At 43.8% G+C, this 18056-nt stretch overlaps 1 protein-coding gene across 4 annotated transcripts in view; it reads right to left on the reverse strand.

Moving 5' to 3' along the window:
• Positions 1–1422: 1422 nt before the first annotated feature.
• The window catches only part of myo5aa (myosin VAa), a 40476-nt gene continuing 23842 nt past the window's right edge, over positions 1423–18056 (reverse strand). The window contains exons 17-42 of one of the 4 annotated variants that reach the window (XM_076156161.1): positions 17888–17974; positions 17300–17408; positions 16843–17054; positions 16303–16459; positions 15866–16105; positions 15515–15763; positions 14725–14818; positions 14253–14401; positions 13366–13479; positions 13019–13153; positions 12665–12721; positions 12313–12540; positions 10928–11028; positions 10674–10730; positions 9386–9466; positions 8511–8709; positions 8067–8132; positions 7394–7487; positions 7139–7288; positions 6794–6948; positions 6595–6684; positions 6260–6410; positions 5449–5731; positions 4967–5141; positions 4679–4759; positions 1423–4583 (exon numbers count right to left, since the gene is read on the reverse strand). In XM_076156161.1, the coding sequence (XP_076012276.1) occupies positions 4431–4583; positions 4679–4759; positions 4967–5141; positions 5449–5731; positions 6260–6410; positions 6595–6684; positions 6794–6948; positions 7139–7288; positions 7394–7487; positions 8067–8132; positions 8511–8709; positions 9386–9466; positions 10674–10730; positions 10928–11028; positions 12313–12540; positions 12665–12721; positions 13019–13153; positions 13366–13479; positions 14253–14401; positions 14725–14818; positions 15515–15763; positions 15866–16105; positions 16303–16459; positions 16843–17054; positions 17300–17408; positions 17888–17974 (3667 nt within the window). In that variant the 3' untranslated portion in view covers positions 1423–4430. The remainder of the gene's footprint in view (positions 4584–4678; positions 4760–4966; positions 5142–5448; positions 5732–6259; positions 6411–6594; positions 6685–6793; positions 6949–7138; positions 7289–7393; positions 7488–8066; positions 8133–8510; positions 8710–9385; positions 9467–10673; positions 10731–10927; positions 11029–12312; positions 12541–12664; positions 12722–13018; positions 13154–13365; positions 13480–14252; positions 14402–14724; positions 14819–15514; positions 15764–15865; positions 16106–16302; positions 16460–16842; positions 17055–17299; positions 17409–17887; positions 17975–18056) is intronic. The other 3 variants (XM_076156159.1, XM_076156158.1, XM_076156160.1) reach the window with 3 other exon arrangements.

Below are 18056 nucleotides of genomic sequence, written 5' to 3' on the forward strand. Positions count from 1 at the left end.
TTCCCTGAGCAGCGCAGCTATTTTGAGAGCTGCAGACGTTCAGTGCAGACTCAGTATCCAACACTTATCACAAACATGTAACACAAAAAAACTATTTAACAAAAGTACTGCTCAAATCCCATTGTTCAATAATTGCTTTTGCTATATAAAACATACAAGTTAAGATATATAAATAAACATAAATTGTACAGGACACCTTAATCATAATGATCCCAGGACACAGGAACATTAGACATGACAGTGTGTTTGCCCCATTTTGGTCTAATGCTTTTTCCACTAATGAATAGAATATAAAAATACATGTAATTATAGGATAGTATGAGACGATCCTGCAACATAATTGCGTATAGCAGGAAATCAAATCAATGACTTTCCATCTTTAGATTTGTAGCGTTCAAGCTGTTAGTAAATCTGATTCCACAGCCGATAGCAGCCTACATGTTAAGACACAATTCAACCATACCACCTTAAATCAAGGGTCTTTGCACAAACAAACCGCAAAGTTATGAGAAGACAAAAAGAGTCATAAATCCAACCTGACAGAAGTGTTTTTCTTTGCCGTGCAGCAGTTATTTGTGCTCAGAGCTGATTTGAGTTTGCAGTGAAGAGGATTGTCAGAGATGTAACACTAAGCTTCTTAGTGAAGTGTTAAAGCTGTGACTGCTGTGCTTTTTACCTCCACGCTGCACGATGCTGCTGCAGCTTCATTCCAATGTCAACCTGTAAGAAGGATGAGATTCTAACTTGAATGACCTGTTGTGTATCAATTTCTAGTTGTTTTTAATCTCTTTCCTTTACGGTTTTAATGAATTAATGAATTTTTCAGACCTTTACACTCTTTCAGGCATTTGGCAAAACTTTTCAGCAAATACAATCACAGTGCATTTTCAGGAATTTTTAGTTAGTAGGTGTGTTTCTAATAACACATCTTTGGTGTTTGTCTCTTTGGAGGAGGGGTTTACAAATCCATCCCCAATATTTATTAGTATGTGACAATAGTATGGCGCCTCCCTGTGGGGAAGATGGAGAAATACATGTTCGCGCTTGTGTGAGGAGTTCCGAGTCGGGTTGCGGTTTCCAGGGGAATGGATTTGAGAGTAACACCAGAAGAATCACAGTAAACAATTAGTGTGGAGTTTGTGTTGATAAATCTTTTGGAAAGCTCTGTGATTAAACACTCAAATTTAATTACACAGCTCTAATTTTTAATCAACAAAAGCTCAATCCAAAACAGTAATGCAATAATTTTTTTTATTTACCTGGATTTTGTGAAATTACGTAAACGTTTATATCTTATATAGTTAATTATCAGTGCCAGATGATTTAAAATCTATCCAATAACACCCATCACATTGTTGCCATCATCATCATCATCATTATCCCCCCCCAGTAGACTGAGAAGAAACCAGGCAGAGTGCTGAATTCTTTTATTTTACTTTTACAGGTTTAACATTTTATTCCAAGTTCCTTAAGTTTTCTTAACGGTGAACACATTCACTAAGCACAGCTACCAGAGACTACAAACAAAGTCAAGTTTGTCAAATGTACACATGGGTCAGAGAGGAAACATGGTGGACTGGCTTCATTCAGCAGGTTCACACCAGTACCACAGACGGGAGAGGGGGGGCATGGGGGCAGGGGGGCAGGGGGTATACATCTGTGTATTTATCTATTTAAAATGGCACAATGCTAATGCTAGTGCTGATAAGAACAATGGTAATTTATAACATGGACCTGGTTTCATACAAGCTTCCCTGTCATGTAGAAAAGCAGAGTGAGGAATGACACCTTCTCCTCTTTGAGCGCCCAGGTGGGAGGGGGAGGGGGAGGGGGGTTGAATGTAGGCCGGCCTTCCCGCTCTACACCCTCATCAGACGACGAACGAACGAAAGGTCCGGGCGAGAGTGAGAAGGCCGAGTTCTAATCACGTGATGATGATGCGGCCTCCTCGCCTCCGCTGACTGATAACAGAGCAGCGGGGGAAACTCAAACTTAACAGACGCAGAGGGAAAGGTTTGTCCCACGCTCGCAGGGAATGTGATCGGGGAAGTTCGCCGCTACGCCGCAGTCCTGCGAAAGGACAACGGGAATCATAAAGTAAGAAAAGCTCCGCGGTGTGAGATCCGTCTTTTTACAGCATGATTTGTTGGACTTCCTCTGCAATATTTAAAAAGTGCATTTTGACCCGACGGCGTAACCCTAACCTGACACCGACTGTAGGACGAGAACACGTTTAGCTTGATCAAGACACAAAAGCGATCACATCCGATGATCGAAAGTCATTTGTCACAGAAGAACAACATAAACATACGGCACTGGCAGAACAAAAACAAGAATAAACTCACAATGTTGATAATGTGTCATTCAGATAAGGCTTCTTTTTCCACGACGTACAGCTAAAACACTTGAAACATTCAGAAGTTGACTTCCTTTGCTTTGCGGCCTTTCCAGTCTGCAGATCTAAACCCAAACTACGCAAAGGAAAAGGCCATTTCATAACAAATGGTCCCGATAAAAAACCGAATCATCCACCGTCACAACAACTTCACACAGTCACTTCTCTCTTCGCTAACTACTCATCTTCATCTGTAGCTTGTCCCTCACATTTGTCAAACATCCGCCAGTTTCTTCAGTTAGATACACGACACAGACGCATGACAAATTTAAGTTCAGATGTAAGAGCGTTTAAAGTAAAAAGGAGCTCTTCTATTTACGTGGTAGAACATTTTAAACGGGTAAGGTCGTTCAGCAAAATAAGGACAAGAGGCAGGTTTGGCCGATCCACTGTCAATACTAATGGCACAACGGGAAGTCGGTTTAAAATAAAAAAGTGCTGAACACCAAGCAGCGAGGATCAGAAGTTTGGTCGATTCCCTGAAACGCATCCTTTTAACTCGCCTACACCAGGTTTGTTCTCTGTAAACAAATAAGAAGCATGTGGGGTTAATGGCTCGTAGCTGTTGTTGGTTACAAACAAAAGCCCATGCAGGTTGGTTAGTTAGTGCAGTAGCATGCGATACAGCTCATCACCCCCCCCCTCTGCTTTGTGTCCAAATATGTCCAGAGGATTTTCAAAATGTCCAGCAAAAGAACAACAATAACCTAGTGTTGAGTCACGTGAAATTCAATTTCAACGACAGAAAATATCAATGGTGTTGGCTTGTTTGTGGTTTTGGTAACAGAAGCTTGTGTGGCGTTTGTGAAGTAGGAAAGCTTTGGGTTGGATGAGCAGGAGAGAAATGAGGATTGGGTCCACAAAGGGAACATAAGAGGAAAAGGTGGGAAAAGCTGCACGGATGTGAGGCCGGCTCTCCGAAAACCGACCTGAGGGAAACCCAACCTCTGCGTTTGACTCGCTAACGTTCATATCTGACAGAAAATGTCAATACTGGAATACACAATTACACGTTACTAATATTAAAAATTGGAGCTGCGGCCAGAGACGAGTAAGAAAGAGAGGAAGGAGAGCGCAAAACCATTAAACGACACAGCATCAAGCTGAGTGTGTGTGTGACTTTGCGGAGTTCCCATCAGTGCAATGTTCACAGATGTCGACAGTATAAACCCGAGCAGTTTGTAAATGACTCCTCAGTTCAAACCTGCGCTACTCTTCACCTGTCAGAGACGCAGGACAAAATGCAACAAAGCCTCATCTCCGCATTAAGACGGCCATGCGCTGCAAACAAGCATCTACTTATCTAAGTCTCGTCTGTCTTCACAAAGCTTTTCATCCCGATGGTCCCGTCCGTCACGTCGCACTCGTTTTCAAAGAGGGGGAAGCTTCAAATCTTAAGAGGCGAAGGTTTGGGACGGAGGTAAATGCAATAAATAAAATACATGACATATATTATTCATATTTATATATATTTATATATGTATAAATAATATCGTACACACAATAAGTTCTGTCTTGGCTTGACGGCGTTCAGAGGATAAATCGACTACTTAAAGAAACCAAAAAAAGATCCGGGTCCGGTTCCATGTAATGACCTCACACACACACGCACCACAAAGACGAGAACCTGCTTATCTCTTCCACGTGAATCCTCGCCGTGAACGCCTTTAGCGCCTGATCCTGCCAGTTATGAAACGGCCTCTCGTGTATCCTGCTTTCACGGATGAAACGATGGCGGTAAGAACGATTGTAATGACAAGCGGAGGGACTGAGCGCGGGCAAAACCGGCGTGGGGTCGTCGCCGCTGACACGGGCCATGATCTGAACCTGTGGCTTCTCTTCTCTAAACAGGCAGGCGTTTGTACAAGCAGAGAATGGATTGGTACTGTGTGCGTGTATGTGTGTGTGTGTGTGTAGTGTGGAAGAGACTGTAAGGTTGGTGCCTGTGTGTGTGTTGAGAGTTCAGCGTGTGGTGGCGGCGGCGGCGGCGGCGGCTGTGTCTTTTTTTTGTTTTTCTGAGGCGTCTGTTCCGGATTTAGACACGGGTGAGGAACGCCAGGTTGAGGGAGCCCGGGATCTGGATGGTCTCCAGGGCGAGGGAGGAGGGGTTGAAGGGGAAGGTCACGGGGTAGATCATCTTCGTGTCCATCAACAACTGCAGACTTTCACAGCGGTCTCGCAAACGAGTCTGAAGGGAGAAAAGAAAAGATAAACATTTTTTAATAATAATCAGAAAACGGACTTATTAAAGCCAGTGCCATATCGCCACCAGGGACGTCTCACCTGTATGGTTCGTATGAATGCGACCGACACCCTCTCCTCAAACTCGTTGACTGGAGTGTAGAGGTTCAGAACCTTCACAATCTGGAAGAGAAGCATCAGAGGAAGACTGTTTCAGTAACACGTTAACGGCTTGTAGAGAGGCAGAGATGGGATCGGTTACACAAGAAACAACAACAACTTCTGACTTCATCACAACTGCAGAGTTTGATAAGCCTTCCCACTGTTGAGGGATGGCTGCCGTGGCAACAGCCTGGGTGACCGAGTGATGTCTGGACGTGGCTGGTGTACCTGAGCAGTGGTGAGGGCCAGGCACATGGAGCAGATGGCCTCGGCGTCTTCGTCGGTCTTCTTCTTCACCTGCAGGAGCTGAGCGGCCTGGATCAGAGGCTCCAGAGTCTCCTTGGCTCCACACACCATCAGACCTTTGTCTCTGAGCCACTCCTCCAACTGGCTGACGTTATACCTGCACACACACAAACACACACACCGGTACTTCCCTTTGTGCCCTGAGCATCATAAACCATGTCGTCAGCATACTGGGGATTTGTTTTAACCACCTGAGACCCTGCGTCCTCAAATGTGGACATTACACTTTTCCTTCACTACACCTTGTACATCATTGTGCTCATTGATGTATAAGGTGTGCAGACAGGAAGAAATGTGTTATACTCTCCTACATATATGAACACACACTCTTCAATTGTTTTGTTTAATACTCACTGGGTCCCACTAATCAAATAGCAAGGAGAAATGAAGGCTCAGGCTCCTACCTGATCTGCATGCCTTTGCTCCAGGAGCACATGTCTTTGCGTAGCAGCAGGTTGTTGAGGGTGACGGCGCCGATGATGTAGAACTGCTGCTTCACCACCTGCTTGATGAGCTCGGGGTCGGTGCCGTGCTGGCACATGGTGGAGTGGAAGGCGTTGAGCTGCCGCAGGATGGAGTCCAGGGTGTAGGTGCCTTCGTCGGCGATGCTGGACGTCCGTTTGCGAAGGCCTGTGGGCTTCACCCCCGACACACCCTGGATGGTCTCATGTTCGAGCATGCCAGAGACTGCAGGACACACACACATACACACACAGACATACTAGGTAATAGTATCAAAACAAATCCCAGTGCCTTCTTGAATCATCAATGATACACAGTAGGATTATAATTAAACACAGCTTCACACACAAGCTTCACACACAAGCTTCACACACACACACACATTACATTACGATCATTTGGCAGACGCTTTTATCCAAAGCGACTTACATTACATTATATTACCACCCTTCGCAGAGGGGGGAGCACTTGAGGGTTCGGTGCCTTGCCCAGGGGCACCTCGGCAGGGACTCAAACCGGCAACCCTCCGGTTCTTAAGCGGAAGCTCTACCCACTCGACTACTCCCACCCACCCACCCACCCACACGCACACACACACACGCACACGCACCCACACACACACACACACACACACACACACACACACACACACACACACACACACACACACACACACACACACACACACACACACACACACACACACACACACACACACACACACACACACACACACACACACACACACAGTACCTATCATGGGTTGAAGAATGTTCTCCATGCACTTGATTAGCTGCTGGTATATCTGGATGGCCAGGTCACTGATCACCTGTCTGTACTCTGCCAGGTCGAAATTGGACAGACAGTGTTCATTCTGCCGCGACGTATTGTGCTTCATGAATGCCTGAGGGACACACACACACACAAAGGTGAAATAAACACAGCTAAACAATTTACGTTTAAGTAAGTTTCAAATGAAATGTTTACATATCTTATCTTGCTACTTCAGCAGTCTCAGCAGTTGACAGCACACCTGATCTGTTCCTTAGTTCTACTTAAGCGTCTTGTGTGTGAATGTGTTGTCTCACCTCGTCTCCACTGTATTGTTTGAGACAGTGTAAGAAGCGGCATGTGTTGGCGAGCCAGAAGGAGACGGTCTCAAAGTCGTCTCCTCGTTTCTGACAGGGAGAGAAGTCAAGGTGTTGCACATTATAAACTTGAGCTAACACGAATCAATGCTAATGAAATCTTCATAGATTTAGAACCTTTAAGGACACAGCTACATACCTTTAGGATCTTCTTAATACTGTTGATTGTTGAGGTGAGCAGAGTTCGGACCTTCTGGTCATCGTTGACATAGTCTGCATGTCTCAGACACATGAACAGGACGTAGGCGGGTAAACCTGGGATCAGATTCACTGCAACGCCACGAGGCTTCAGCTCTGCAGAGACGGAGGAGAAAGGATTTTTGGTATAGTTAAGAAAGGCCCAACTGGAATCATTGCAGCTTTGTAATCTGTCTGTGGCAATTCAAACTATAATCCCAATATGTGTTCAAACTCCAGTCTAGCATTTAAATTAAAGGATGACTTCACCATGGACGCAGATCAGCTTTCCAACATAACTTCTTACCCAGGATGAGGTTCTTGACCAGTTTGAGCTCATCCTCCTTCTTGTACTCCAGCATTCCCTGGAAGTCTTTCTCCCTGCGAGGGATGTTGACGGGATGGATGGGCTCATCCACCATCTGTCCTGGTGATGTCTGGCCCTCCGCCTGTCCGGCTGGAAAGAAACGATATGTTAGATAGACCACAGAATAGCATATAGCAAAACATACAGACAGTCACACCTACTTCACTGATTTGTTTTGCCTTTTCCACATCTCACCTCCCATTTCTCCAATCCTCTTCGAGTACACTTTTAGCTGCTTTTTGAGCTTGCGGATGGTTCGGTCCTGCTTTTCCAGCTGCTCCATTAGATCCTGATACAGGCAGGCATTTGAAGTGAGGGAGAGTGACACAGACAGGGGAAGAACAGAGAAAGGGATCAGTGAGGACAGGTGATGCATCTTGCCTGGCTAACGTGTACAAACATGAAGCTCAGGCTAACTGGCACTGTGCCCCCCAGTGGCAAAAAGGAACACTCCAGTTTCTATAGGCAGACACAACTTGTCTTATTGTCAGTAAGGCAACAAATAAGCAGCCAGTCAAGAAAAAAGCATAAAAAGACCAAGAGATATGAATTAGAGGAAACATCTTGTCATCAACTGTCACTCTGTGACTTTGAAAAGACAGGAACAGCTGTGAAGAGGTGAGCTGCGGTGTTGATTGATTTGTCAGAAGAAGAAAGGCTGCAGGATTCCCTTGCTGGCTGTTAGAAGAGAGGAAGATGCAGAGCCGCTCCACTGTCAGTTAGAAGATACTGATGTAGAGAGTTAGAGACGCCACTCCACTTGCTACTCTTTCATTCCGAACACACAGCCCTCAGTTAGTTCTAACGCATGCCAGTGCACACTATGGATATGCATGCATACACACAGATGCATCAACACACTACATACAACCATCCGTCGCAAAATGATGACTCGAGCCTCTCGGGATGCTGTGGGATCATCAGCCATGATTTCCTGCATGGTAACACCATCCACACAAATGAGTGTGTGATACAACACTGTTGGGTTGGTTGGTTTGAATATATTAACCTGTTGATGCCCTTGTATTTAAATTAGCAACCAAAACAGCCAGATGACACAATTAACATTGGATTTATGTGCATACAGTATGTAACACAAAACTTGAGATGTTGATGTGGCTACATATAAGGATGTAGTGTCAGTAATGAAAGAAATTAGGATGTTTTGAACATGGAGTAAAATACTCAAATAATTGACCAGTTCATCAGATGTATAGTTCAGTAGTGCAGTACTCCAGTAAGTATCAAGGACTCTTTGAATATCAAATTCACAATTTATAAACAAGTGTATCCAGTGTGTGTATCTGCGTACCAGGTTCTCGTTGGTGAGCCGTGTGATCTCGTGCTGCAGACTAGCTTCAATTCGGGCCTCTGGAGGCAGCTGAAGGTTTTGGGCCAAGAGCTGCTGCTGACGATTGTTTTCCTCCTTGACGTTCTGCAACTCGCCACGTAACGACTCGATCTCGTTATCGTAACCTCGCCGCTGAGCCTGCAGCTGGGACTCCAGCAACCTGGGGAGAGGGTGGGCAGGAGTTAGGAGGGGCACACACAGTCACTGCGTCTGGAAACTCAATGGAAGAGGAGGATTCATATAAAAAAAGATATAGCGTGAAAGCATCAAATACTTAGGGAAGCACTATTTGAGTTCTGCAGGAACAGTCAACACACTGTCACTACAGGTGAGTACATGAGGTTAAAGAAAGAGTGACTTAAACCTGTCCTGTGCAAAGAATAAGATAAATACCTTTTAAGAAAGCTGCACACCAATGATGTCTGCAGAGCTTTAACTGGAGCTCAGTGATTTTCTGCTCCCTGATCTTAGTTTATAATCAACATGATACTTTCCTTTTTCTTTTTGAATTATAGATAGAGTTTTAAGGTCCCACTGTCACCTTAATTGTGAATATGGCAACATCATTTGTACCTTTCATGGTTGTGTATTTTATGAGTTCACCAACATCGACAGGTTCTCTATCAACCTACCGTTCTCTTAATTCTAAATCCTAGAACATAAACCTTCTTTACACTTGTAGTGTTGGACAAAGTGAGCAAAGTGAGAGAGTAAAGATCTGAATTAGAGAACAGAGAGAACGCATCGATCCTTTCCCGTGAAAGGCCAAATGCGTCATGCTTGAAAACACGGCTTTGTGTTTTGAACACGGCTCTGTGTTTTGAACACAGTTACACCTGATTGTCTCCTTTAACCCCTGATTAACCAGCCACAGCTCTCCGTCCTCATTCAGCTTATGGAAGTCTGGAGCGAGGGATCTGACCGACACAGAACACAAAGGAACATGAAACAACACAAAATGGTGGGATGTGTTGGTGAGGCTCTGAATGCTTACCATTTTGTGTGTTTTGTATAAACACTTACAGACTTTCTTTAAGAACTGTTCTGTGTATATGGTCGACTGTAGATTTATATGATGTGTAAGTTAGTTTTACACCACCGTCATGATCTGAACAGTAAATATGTGCCTGCACTTAAATGTGAATGAACTGATTTGAGATGTTATAGACTGAACCTAAATTGTGAACACAGAGATGAAAGCTGAATGTAAGGAACAGACAAGGTAACAAACAACAAAAAACAACAACATGGGTAGGACAGAGGTGTGAAGGCAGTGACACACAGCACAACTTTCAAGGCAACTCTGATGATGAATAATAATGCTGAGATGTTCCCTCAAGATTGGGAATTAATATTCCTTAAAAACATTAGACTAAGATTAGACTAGATTGAAAACACTAGGTCCTAGTGTGTACATACTGTATATACTGTCATCATACACTTGGTAGTGTGCTTTGTATCTCTGCCTCCATAAACAAAGAAACAGATGAGCGTGTCCATGCAGGATTCATGCCAAACTCATTCCATAAAGCTGAAACGGGAGGCCTCCTACAACGGCATCAAGCCTAATGCGTCACTGCTGCGTCTGACAAAGACACTTTGTCAATCTACGCCTTAAGAAATGTTGAAGAGGAACGAAAATAGGATTCTTTGTGGCTCAAATAGTTCATGCTTTCATGCTTCATAGTTTAATGACTATGGAGCATTAACTGCACTGAGCCTAAAATGGTCATCCGCATCTCCAGATACAGACCAGTGCTGCCAAAGCCCATAACAACATCCTACAGTAGCTTTGTCATGTGGGAACCAGTTGGACTTCCCTCCATACAAATCCAAAAATGTAATTAAAATCCACCTTACACCCTTAACTTCAGTAAACACATAAACATTCACCCCAGTCTTGTTAGATAATAACAGACATACTACATACGTTGCTACAGTGTGTTTTCGTCATGCTGTTAGGTCAGACACGCTAAGCTACGACTACCCAAGCGTTTGTTCGCACTACAATGTGGAATCAGCCGTTTGAGCTAATGTCAGCCACATGTAACCCTTCTGTGTTCAGCAACAGCGTGGCCATGCATGCTGAGTTCCATGATGCATAGGCCACGTCTCATCGGTTACCTGAGCCTACTCAGGAGATCACCAACGTCCAGCGGGTTACGCATGAACCTAGGAGATCTGCACAGAGCAAAGACACATTCACAAACACACATCTTCCTTCCTTCCACACTCTCTCACACATATGGCAGTGTTGACCATGGAATAGTAAATCAACAGGCACCGGAAGCTGGACAAATACAAGACGCACAACTAGGAAGAGGGTGAATTTCATTGTGATGAAATAAAATGCAAGGAGAGAGGAGTACCGACTGTACCTGTTGGTATCCTTGAGGCCAACGTAAGCTTGTTTGATTTCATCGGTATCCTTCAGTTTGGACACATCCTCCACATATCCAGATGGCTCCGTCATGGTCTCCTGGAGAAGAGAGAGGGAGAGACACAAGCACAAACAATAATATTACCATAACCATCGGCATTTTCACAAACAGCTTATGTGTATGAATGTAGAGCAAGCATGTAAGCAATCACATTCATAATATTTGTTGTATTTCCGCTGTAGGCTGTCAGCATGTGGGCACTTGGCAGCCTGCCTGCATGGTGTAGCTGCTGGGTCTAACTGTTTAATATGACAATCATCAACCAGCTGGAGCCACAAGGCTGACTTAGTGACAAGCCATCACACAATGCACTGACCTCACCACATCTGTCTGCAATCATTTGAGTAATAACTTCATTTATGATAAGTTTGCAAAGTTTAAAAGTGCTCTACATTAAGTCACTAACATGAGCTGCCTGGAGAGATCCTGAGGCACCTTTGGTAATCACAGAATTAAGAGCTTGGCATTAACTACAGTCAGTTTAAAGCGTATGGGTAGGGATTGTGTACCAAGTGAAACAATTTATCTGTTCATTGCATGTACCACTCTGGTGTAGTGTACATCAGATAAACTGTCCCTCCATTTACTGGTATGGACATTTTGGACAGCCTGCCAGTCGACAACATCACTACATTTACAGCGAGGTGCAGATCAAATTGATTGCATTAGATTTCATATCTAATGTAAATCAACAATGATAAAGGTCAAATACTCATGCACAATGCAATTAATAACTGTACCTTCTCATCCTGTAGGAAAGCATGAATGGAGGAGAGAATGTAAACACAGGAGAATTAGACACACCAAGGGTATAATGGCAACACTCAAGACTTTATCCGGGAGAATCCAATTTCCTTTTCTCCATGTTTTGCCATAAATCCACAGCTGACTAAAAAGGTCATCATTAGAGGGCAAATTTCAGATTAGACTGTTAAATTCTCCAATTAGTAATAGCTCAACTTCCAGAAGTGTCACCTCTCAGTCAAATTTCAACCAAATCGGATATTTGAGATAGTTGAGAGATACATGACCTGTCCTACTGACAAACAGACAAACTGAAGACGCAAACAGGAGTGAAGAACACAACAAATGAATCTAATGAGGTGGTTGCATTGCATAATTATATGCTAAAACATGGGATAAGACCAACACGAATTATAGCTTCATGTAATTAAACACGTGTTTGATCACATGTGGATGATTGCAGGCTAAAGTGTTGCTAAGTCAGTTCTCTTTAAGTTATCAGTTATCATACACTGACTTCTGGAGAGAATCAATGTTCTTTCTCCCCAGGAGCAAAGGAAATGAACTGAGGTGTTCACCTTGTGCTGCATGGCTTCCTTCTGGCTGACCAGCTGTGAACGTAGGATCAGCACCTCCTCCTTGCGCACCTCCAGCTCCTCACAGGAGGAGTTGAGCTGGTCCAGGAGCACCTTGTACGGCGGAGAGCCTGGAGCCCCAGAACCTGTAGCTGCGTTACCCAGGAGGCTTTGCCTCATCTCTGCCAGATTATGTTTCAGCTTCTTGTTCTCAGACTCGAGCTCCTGGCGCTGAGAAGTGAAGAGGGTCAATGTTGGATGTAAGGTCATAATTGCAGGGCATCAGTACTCAAATCTGTGGTCGGGCTCTGGGTTAAACTGCACTGGTGTTGTAGCATTTCCACTTCAGCCTTACCTTCAGGGACTCGTACTCAAGCTCTGCCCCACGAGCCTTCTTAAACTCTGCATCATCCTGAAACAGGAAGAAACACATCATACTGAAGAGGACTGCTACAGTGTGTACTGTTTGAAATACATAAAGTAACATGAAGAGTGTAATCTAATAAATACATTTAGCCTTTATTATTAAATTAGTATTGAACTATAGTACGAAATGATCCTGTCCAAGACTTTGATGAAAACATTGAAAATATCTGTGAAAAATAAACTATTTCCCCTATTGCATACTATTATTATTATGTTCTTACAACTTTTCATAGATCAATATACACTTAGACCATATTCTGCTTGAGTAACTCGGGATCCGTACCCGGGCTCTAGCCCGCTGGAACTGGTCCTCCTTGTTTTCCAGTTCGTTGCGGAGCGACTGCTTTTCTTGCTCCAGCTCGGTGAGACGCTTCTGCAGCTTGAGGGTCAGCGAGGTATCGATTCCACGCGTCACGTCCTGCATGACAGGACACATGTCAGGACAGAACACTTGCAAAACATGTAGACATAGACACTTCAAGCATGAACAACTTTATTTGGCATGTATATATATATTTCTTCATCCAGGTTTGCTCGGCTTCAATGCATGGATATCTAATTTAATTTGCCTTGCGTTGGTCAATTTTCCCTCCTATTAAATTCAAATGACTTTATCGTCAACTTCCATACCTCTGCGGCACGGGAACCTTCTTCCATTTCGGCGTACTCCGAGTTGTAGGTGTACTCTGACTCGTTGCTGCTGTGGGTAGAATCCGTTCTCCTGTGCCCCGGTTTGGCAACATTCTAGACATGACACGTAAAAAAACATTGCTTTGAATGAAAACGATATGACTTATAATAGCAAGAGTGATTTACATTACAATTTGTTCTGCCTATCATACATGTGGTATAATATGGTGGGAAAGCAAACCTCATGTCTAGAAATGTCGTACAACCACATATATTTCCTGGCCAGCTTGTCGTGTGTTTTGGTGAAGATTAAGAAGTAACACACATATTTTTCAAGAGAAATAAATGCAATCTTAAATGGTCTGTGTTCTATTAAATGGCTATACGAATGCTGGGTTGTTTCTCAAACTCATCACGGCAGGGACAATATGTTTGCCTTGCCTGTAGCTTAAAGCCACAGAATGGTTGATCTGAAGCAGCCAGTAACTCAGCTAGAGACAGGGTCAGATGATAAATGTGTTGGTACTTTTTCCTTTTCCCAGACCAGAAGGTGGAGTGAGAATCGTGCAGTGATAAAGGGAGGGGGGGGTGTCTTTGCATGATTAATTATATAAATAAGGCGAATTGAGTGAAATGTATGTTACAAATGTTGTCATATGCAGGCCCCCCTAAATTGATCTGCAGAAAGGAGGTTTGGTTTTTGCCCCCATCTGACTGTCTGACCAGTGTGTCAGATGAAGCCTACTGTGGCCTTCTGAAATGCATTGATGAGCCTTTCTCCATTGTTCCTGTTTGTGCATTGATGAGCCACACTCTTCATATCAATAACTTAACCTCACTCAAGTGGTAAATGGCCATGTGTGTGAGTGGGCACGCGCATTTCTCACCGAAGAAAGTGCCATCACCTCCTTCAAGTCGTCGTATTTCTCCTCGAGGCGAAGATGTTCTGTCAGGAGATTCTGATAGCGAGATCGCTCCTCGTTCAGATCCGTCTCCAGCTGCTGAGTCTCCTGCACTATTGCACGTGTCATTTTCTCTGGCAGAGCACAAGATAAGATCAACAATGTAAGAGCAGACACATACATTTCAGGAGGCAAATTCATTTCATTTATTACGAATTTCCTTAGATATTGCAGATGATGATCCCTCAATTTTCTCAAACATAGAAATACCAGCACTATGAAGATTAATAGACAAGTTAAAAAATGTCAATGACATGGTGTATAGTGTTATATTTGTAAGATTTCAAAATGAGAGAAGTCTTGGATTTTAAGCAGTGTAAGAGCGCGCCAATACTTCTACTTTCGCTGTGTGAAGGTTGCATGAAATGTTTTGCAGGATGCGTCTGGTAATGAATACCTGTCATCTGCTGACTCTGTTCCTGAATCATCCTGTTCAAGTCGTTCTTCTCCGTCTTCAACAAGCCATTCTGATCCTTCAGTTCTGCTACCATCTACACACACACAAAAAAAATCCTTAATCGTTGCATTCTCAAATTCTGGTTAGAACCAGTGCTTAAGGAATTCTCTGTTGCAAGCAAAACTGCCAAGGCTGAAATGAAACCCAACAAACCCAACAGATATGTGGTGAGTTACTAAATCTTAAGTTTCAAACTAGATCCAGAGTTATTGGCTCAGATGTAAAGCTGCGTGTTACAGCATTTTTCAGCTGGGCGGTTGGTGAGATCTAAAACACTCTCTTTACCCAATTTGTTTGTTCTCAGACGGGTACAGATTGTTCATGACCAGACAATGAAGAGTAAGGCCAACAAAACATTACAGTTTCAGCTCTACAGACTTCAATCTATCAATTACACACGCACGCGCATGCGACAGTAGCTGCCACACACAAATATCATGGTTACCACACTAGTCTAGCTCCTGTGCTCACCTGCCCCGGGGCAACACTGGCCTCTGTGCCCACCATGAGCCCAATTCCCCCACATTCGCCCTGGCTCCTACATTAAGGTGACGTCAATATGTATATTTATGCAAAAACAGAATACCGGCAATCTATTTATGAGGACCAAATGAAGCTCCTGTAATTGTACAGCTATGACATCATATGTGTCACTACCAAGGACAAAACTATGTTGAGAAGAGAAGGCAGGGCAATAAATGTGCGTGGTATAGGTGGATTCCAGCTTTACCTTCTCCATTTCGTCGCGGTACTTCTGCGCCCAGTCCTCGATGGTCTTTTTCTCCTGCTGTGTGGAACTCAGCTCCTTCCTCAGTCTCTCCAGCTCTTCCAGCAAAGACGTGACCTGGTTGGTTTTGTTCTTGGCCTCCTCCTCAAACCCTCGCAGCCGGCCCAGCTCGGTGCGCATACGCTCGCTCTCCAAAGTGTAGGAGTTCTCCAGACCATTCAGCTTCTCGTTGACTACACGGTTTTCCCTGGTCTAGAGGTGTAGAATGGATTTTACGATGGGAAAGAAATCAACATTTATATAAGGGAATCAATATGATCATAAACCTACAATGGCTTGGCATTAGTCTCTCACCTGCTCATCAACCTTCCTCTGCAGCTGCATAATCTTGTTCTCCATTCCTCTGTTGAGCTTCTTGAAGTGCTCTACTGAACGTGCCTCGATCTTCAACTTCTTCAGCTCCCGCCTGGCTTTCATCCTCCGCATGCAGCACTGAAGGTAGACGATGGAGCTAAGGCAGCGCTTGTACCAGCACCGGGCCAACCAGCCACGAACGCGCTTCTGAATGATAACTGCCCTGTGGTTTCGTAGTAGCTACAGGTAGAGAGAAATAATAACAATAAGAGAGTAGTTAGGTTTGGGCAAATTAATACAAGTTGCAAACAATACAGATTGTTTCAGAGATTTCCCTATAAGCTAAATATAGTAAATAATAATAATACATTTATTTTTTTGTCAGTGCAGAATCATGGTATAAATGGAATAGTCTCTCAATTGTGTGTGTGTCTTACCCCCTGGTACGTCTGCCGGGCCATGTATGCCCTGAGGATTGTCTGCATGGCCAAGGCAGCAGCCTGTTTCTGCCTGTAGCGTTTCTTCTCCACACACATCCTCTGGTACTTCTGGATGGTGGTGGCTGCCTGAGTGCGGCGCATGAACTTGACCAAGCTAAGAAGAGGAGACAGAAAAGAAATCTCCTTTTAAATGTTTACCTTTGATCTAAATTTTCACGAGTCCAGAGTGGACTGCACATCTGTCACGTTGCATGACAGTTGTAATTCAGTCTAATTTTATGCTATGTACTTCACATTTTGACAGAAACTAATATGTAAAATGTTTTTTAGACATATAGTTTATTGAATGTATTCCCATCACCTCAGATGTGCTACAAAAAATGTATGACCCCTCTGACTGTCTGAGTTGTAGTAGCTTTCTGAAGTTGTATAAATATTTTTTGTTACTTTCCATTTTTTCTAAACCCTATGTGCTTCTGAAGGTTCTGATTGGGACTAACCAAAGGAAGGTGAATGATCGCTTTGCACATTACTCACCAGCGAGCTTGGTAGCCTCTGGTGAACCTCTGGATGGTGATGGCAGCGCTGCGCTGGCGGAGATACTTCTTGCGTGCCAGCCAGCAGCGGATGGTCTTCTGGATGCGAATGCAAGCTACCCGCAACTTATCTGCCCTTAGCTTCTCCAGGTAAGCAACCTGACCAGCCCTGAAGAAGATCTTGGTCTTACCAAACTGGTATTTATCTTGATCCTGAGGGAGAACGCAAAGAGAGCTGAGGATTAAAATAGTAATTAGCTGGATAAACAATATGAATGTGTGTGTTTTGGATGTTCACAATTGGGCTTTGTGTACATATGCTAAAAGGGGTAGACAAAACAATCATAAAAACATTAAGCAAACACATCTCAAATCCATTTGGGGTTTGAGCAGTGACTAAAAGCAATAATAGTGTCTCTTTTGGAGTAACAGCAACAACGCTTCTGCAGATTTCTGACCTGCACCAGTTTCTCTAAAACGTTCTTGCAGGTCAGCTTCTTGTCAGACAGCACATCCTTCTGCTTCATCAGAACTCTGTAACGGCTAAAGAACTCCTGGTAGGTCCATCTACACAGACACAGGAAAGGGAATTAATCGAATGTGTTTATTCGAGCATTGATATTTGCATGCACAATCAGGCCAAATGAAAGTCTTCTCTACCAGGAGGAAAGTAATCGCTTGTGCAGGAACAGACTGGGGACAGATGATAAATGTTGTACTATCGAACAAAACTAGTATGTGCAAGATTTACAGTATCTGTTAGTTGCGACCTGAACAGAAAAGAACACCCTTTTTCTATCAATCCCAGCGTTGAGAAATGTACCTGCGTGAGTTAGATAGTTAGTGAACTAATCCCTGATTCATTTGCTAGACTGATATACAGAAGGCTCTCTGCCCTGAGAATCAATGAATTTGCAGTCTGTACTGACGTATGCCCAAATAAGGAGATGCTTGATAACAAACTGTAAAAAAAATAGTCTATTCAGACATAAAGTATGTACAGAGGACTGCTGACTGTACTGCAGATTAGCATTTTGTGTCAGTACCTGGATGGGAAGCCTGCGGCAGAGATTCGGATGGTTTCCAGGACACCGCAGGCTCTCAGCTGCTGCACAGCACGTTTGGGATCAAACCTGGTGACAACAAATGCACACATTCAGTATGGATACACTGAATCACACACAAATTACAAGGATGACTGTGTTAAGGGACAAA

Source organism: Genypterus blacodes, unplaced genomic scaffold (genome assembly GCF_046128005.1).
Source record: "Genypterus blacodes isolate CSIRO-AG114 ecotype Tasmania unplaced genomic scaffold, CSIRO-AGI_Gbla_v1 ptg000067l_1, whole genome shotgun sequence".
Taxonomy (NCBI): domain Eukaryota; kingdom Metazoa; phylum Chordata; class Actinopteri; order Ophidiiformes; family Ophidiidae; genus Genypterus; species Genypterus blacodes.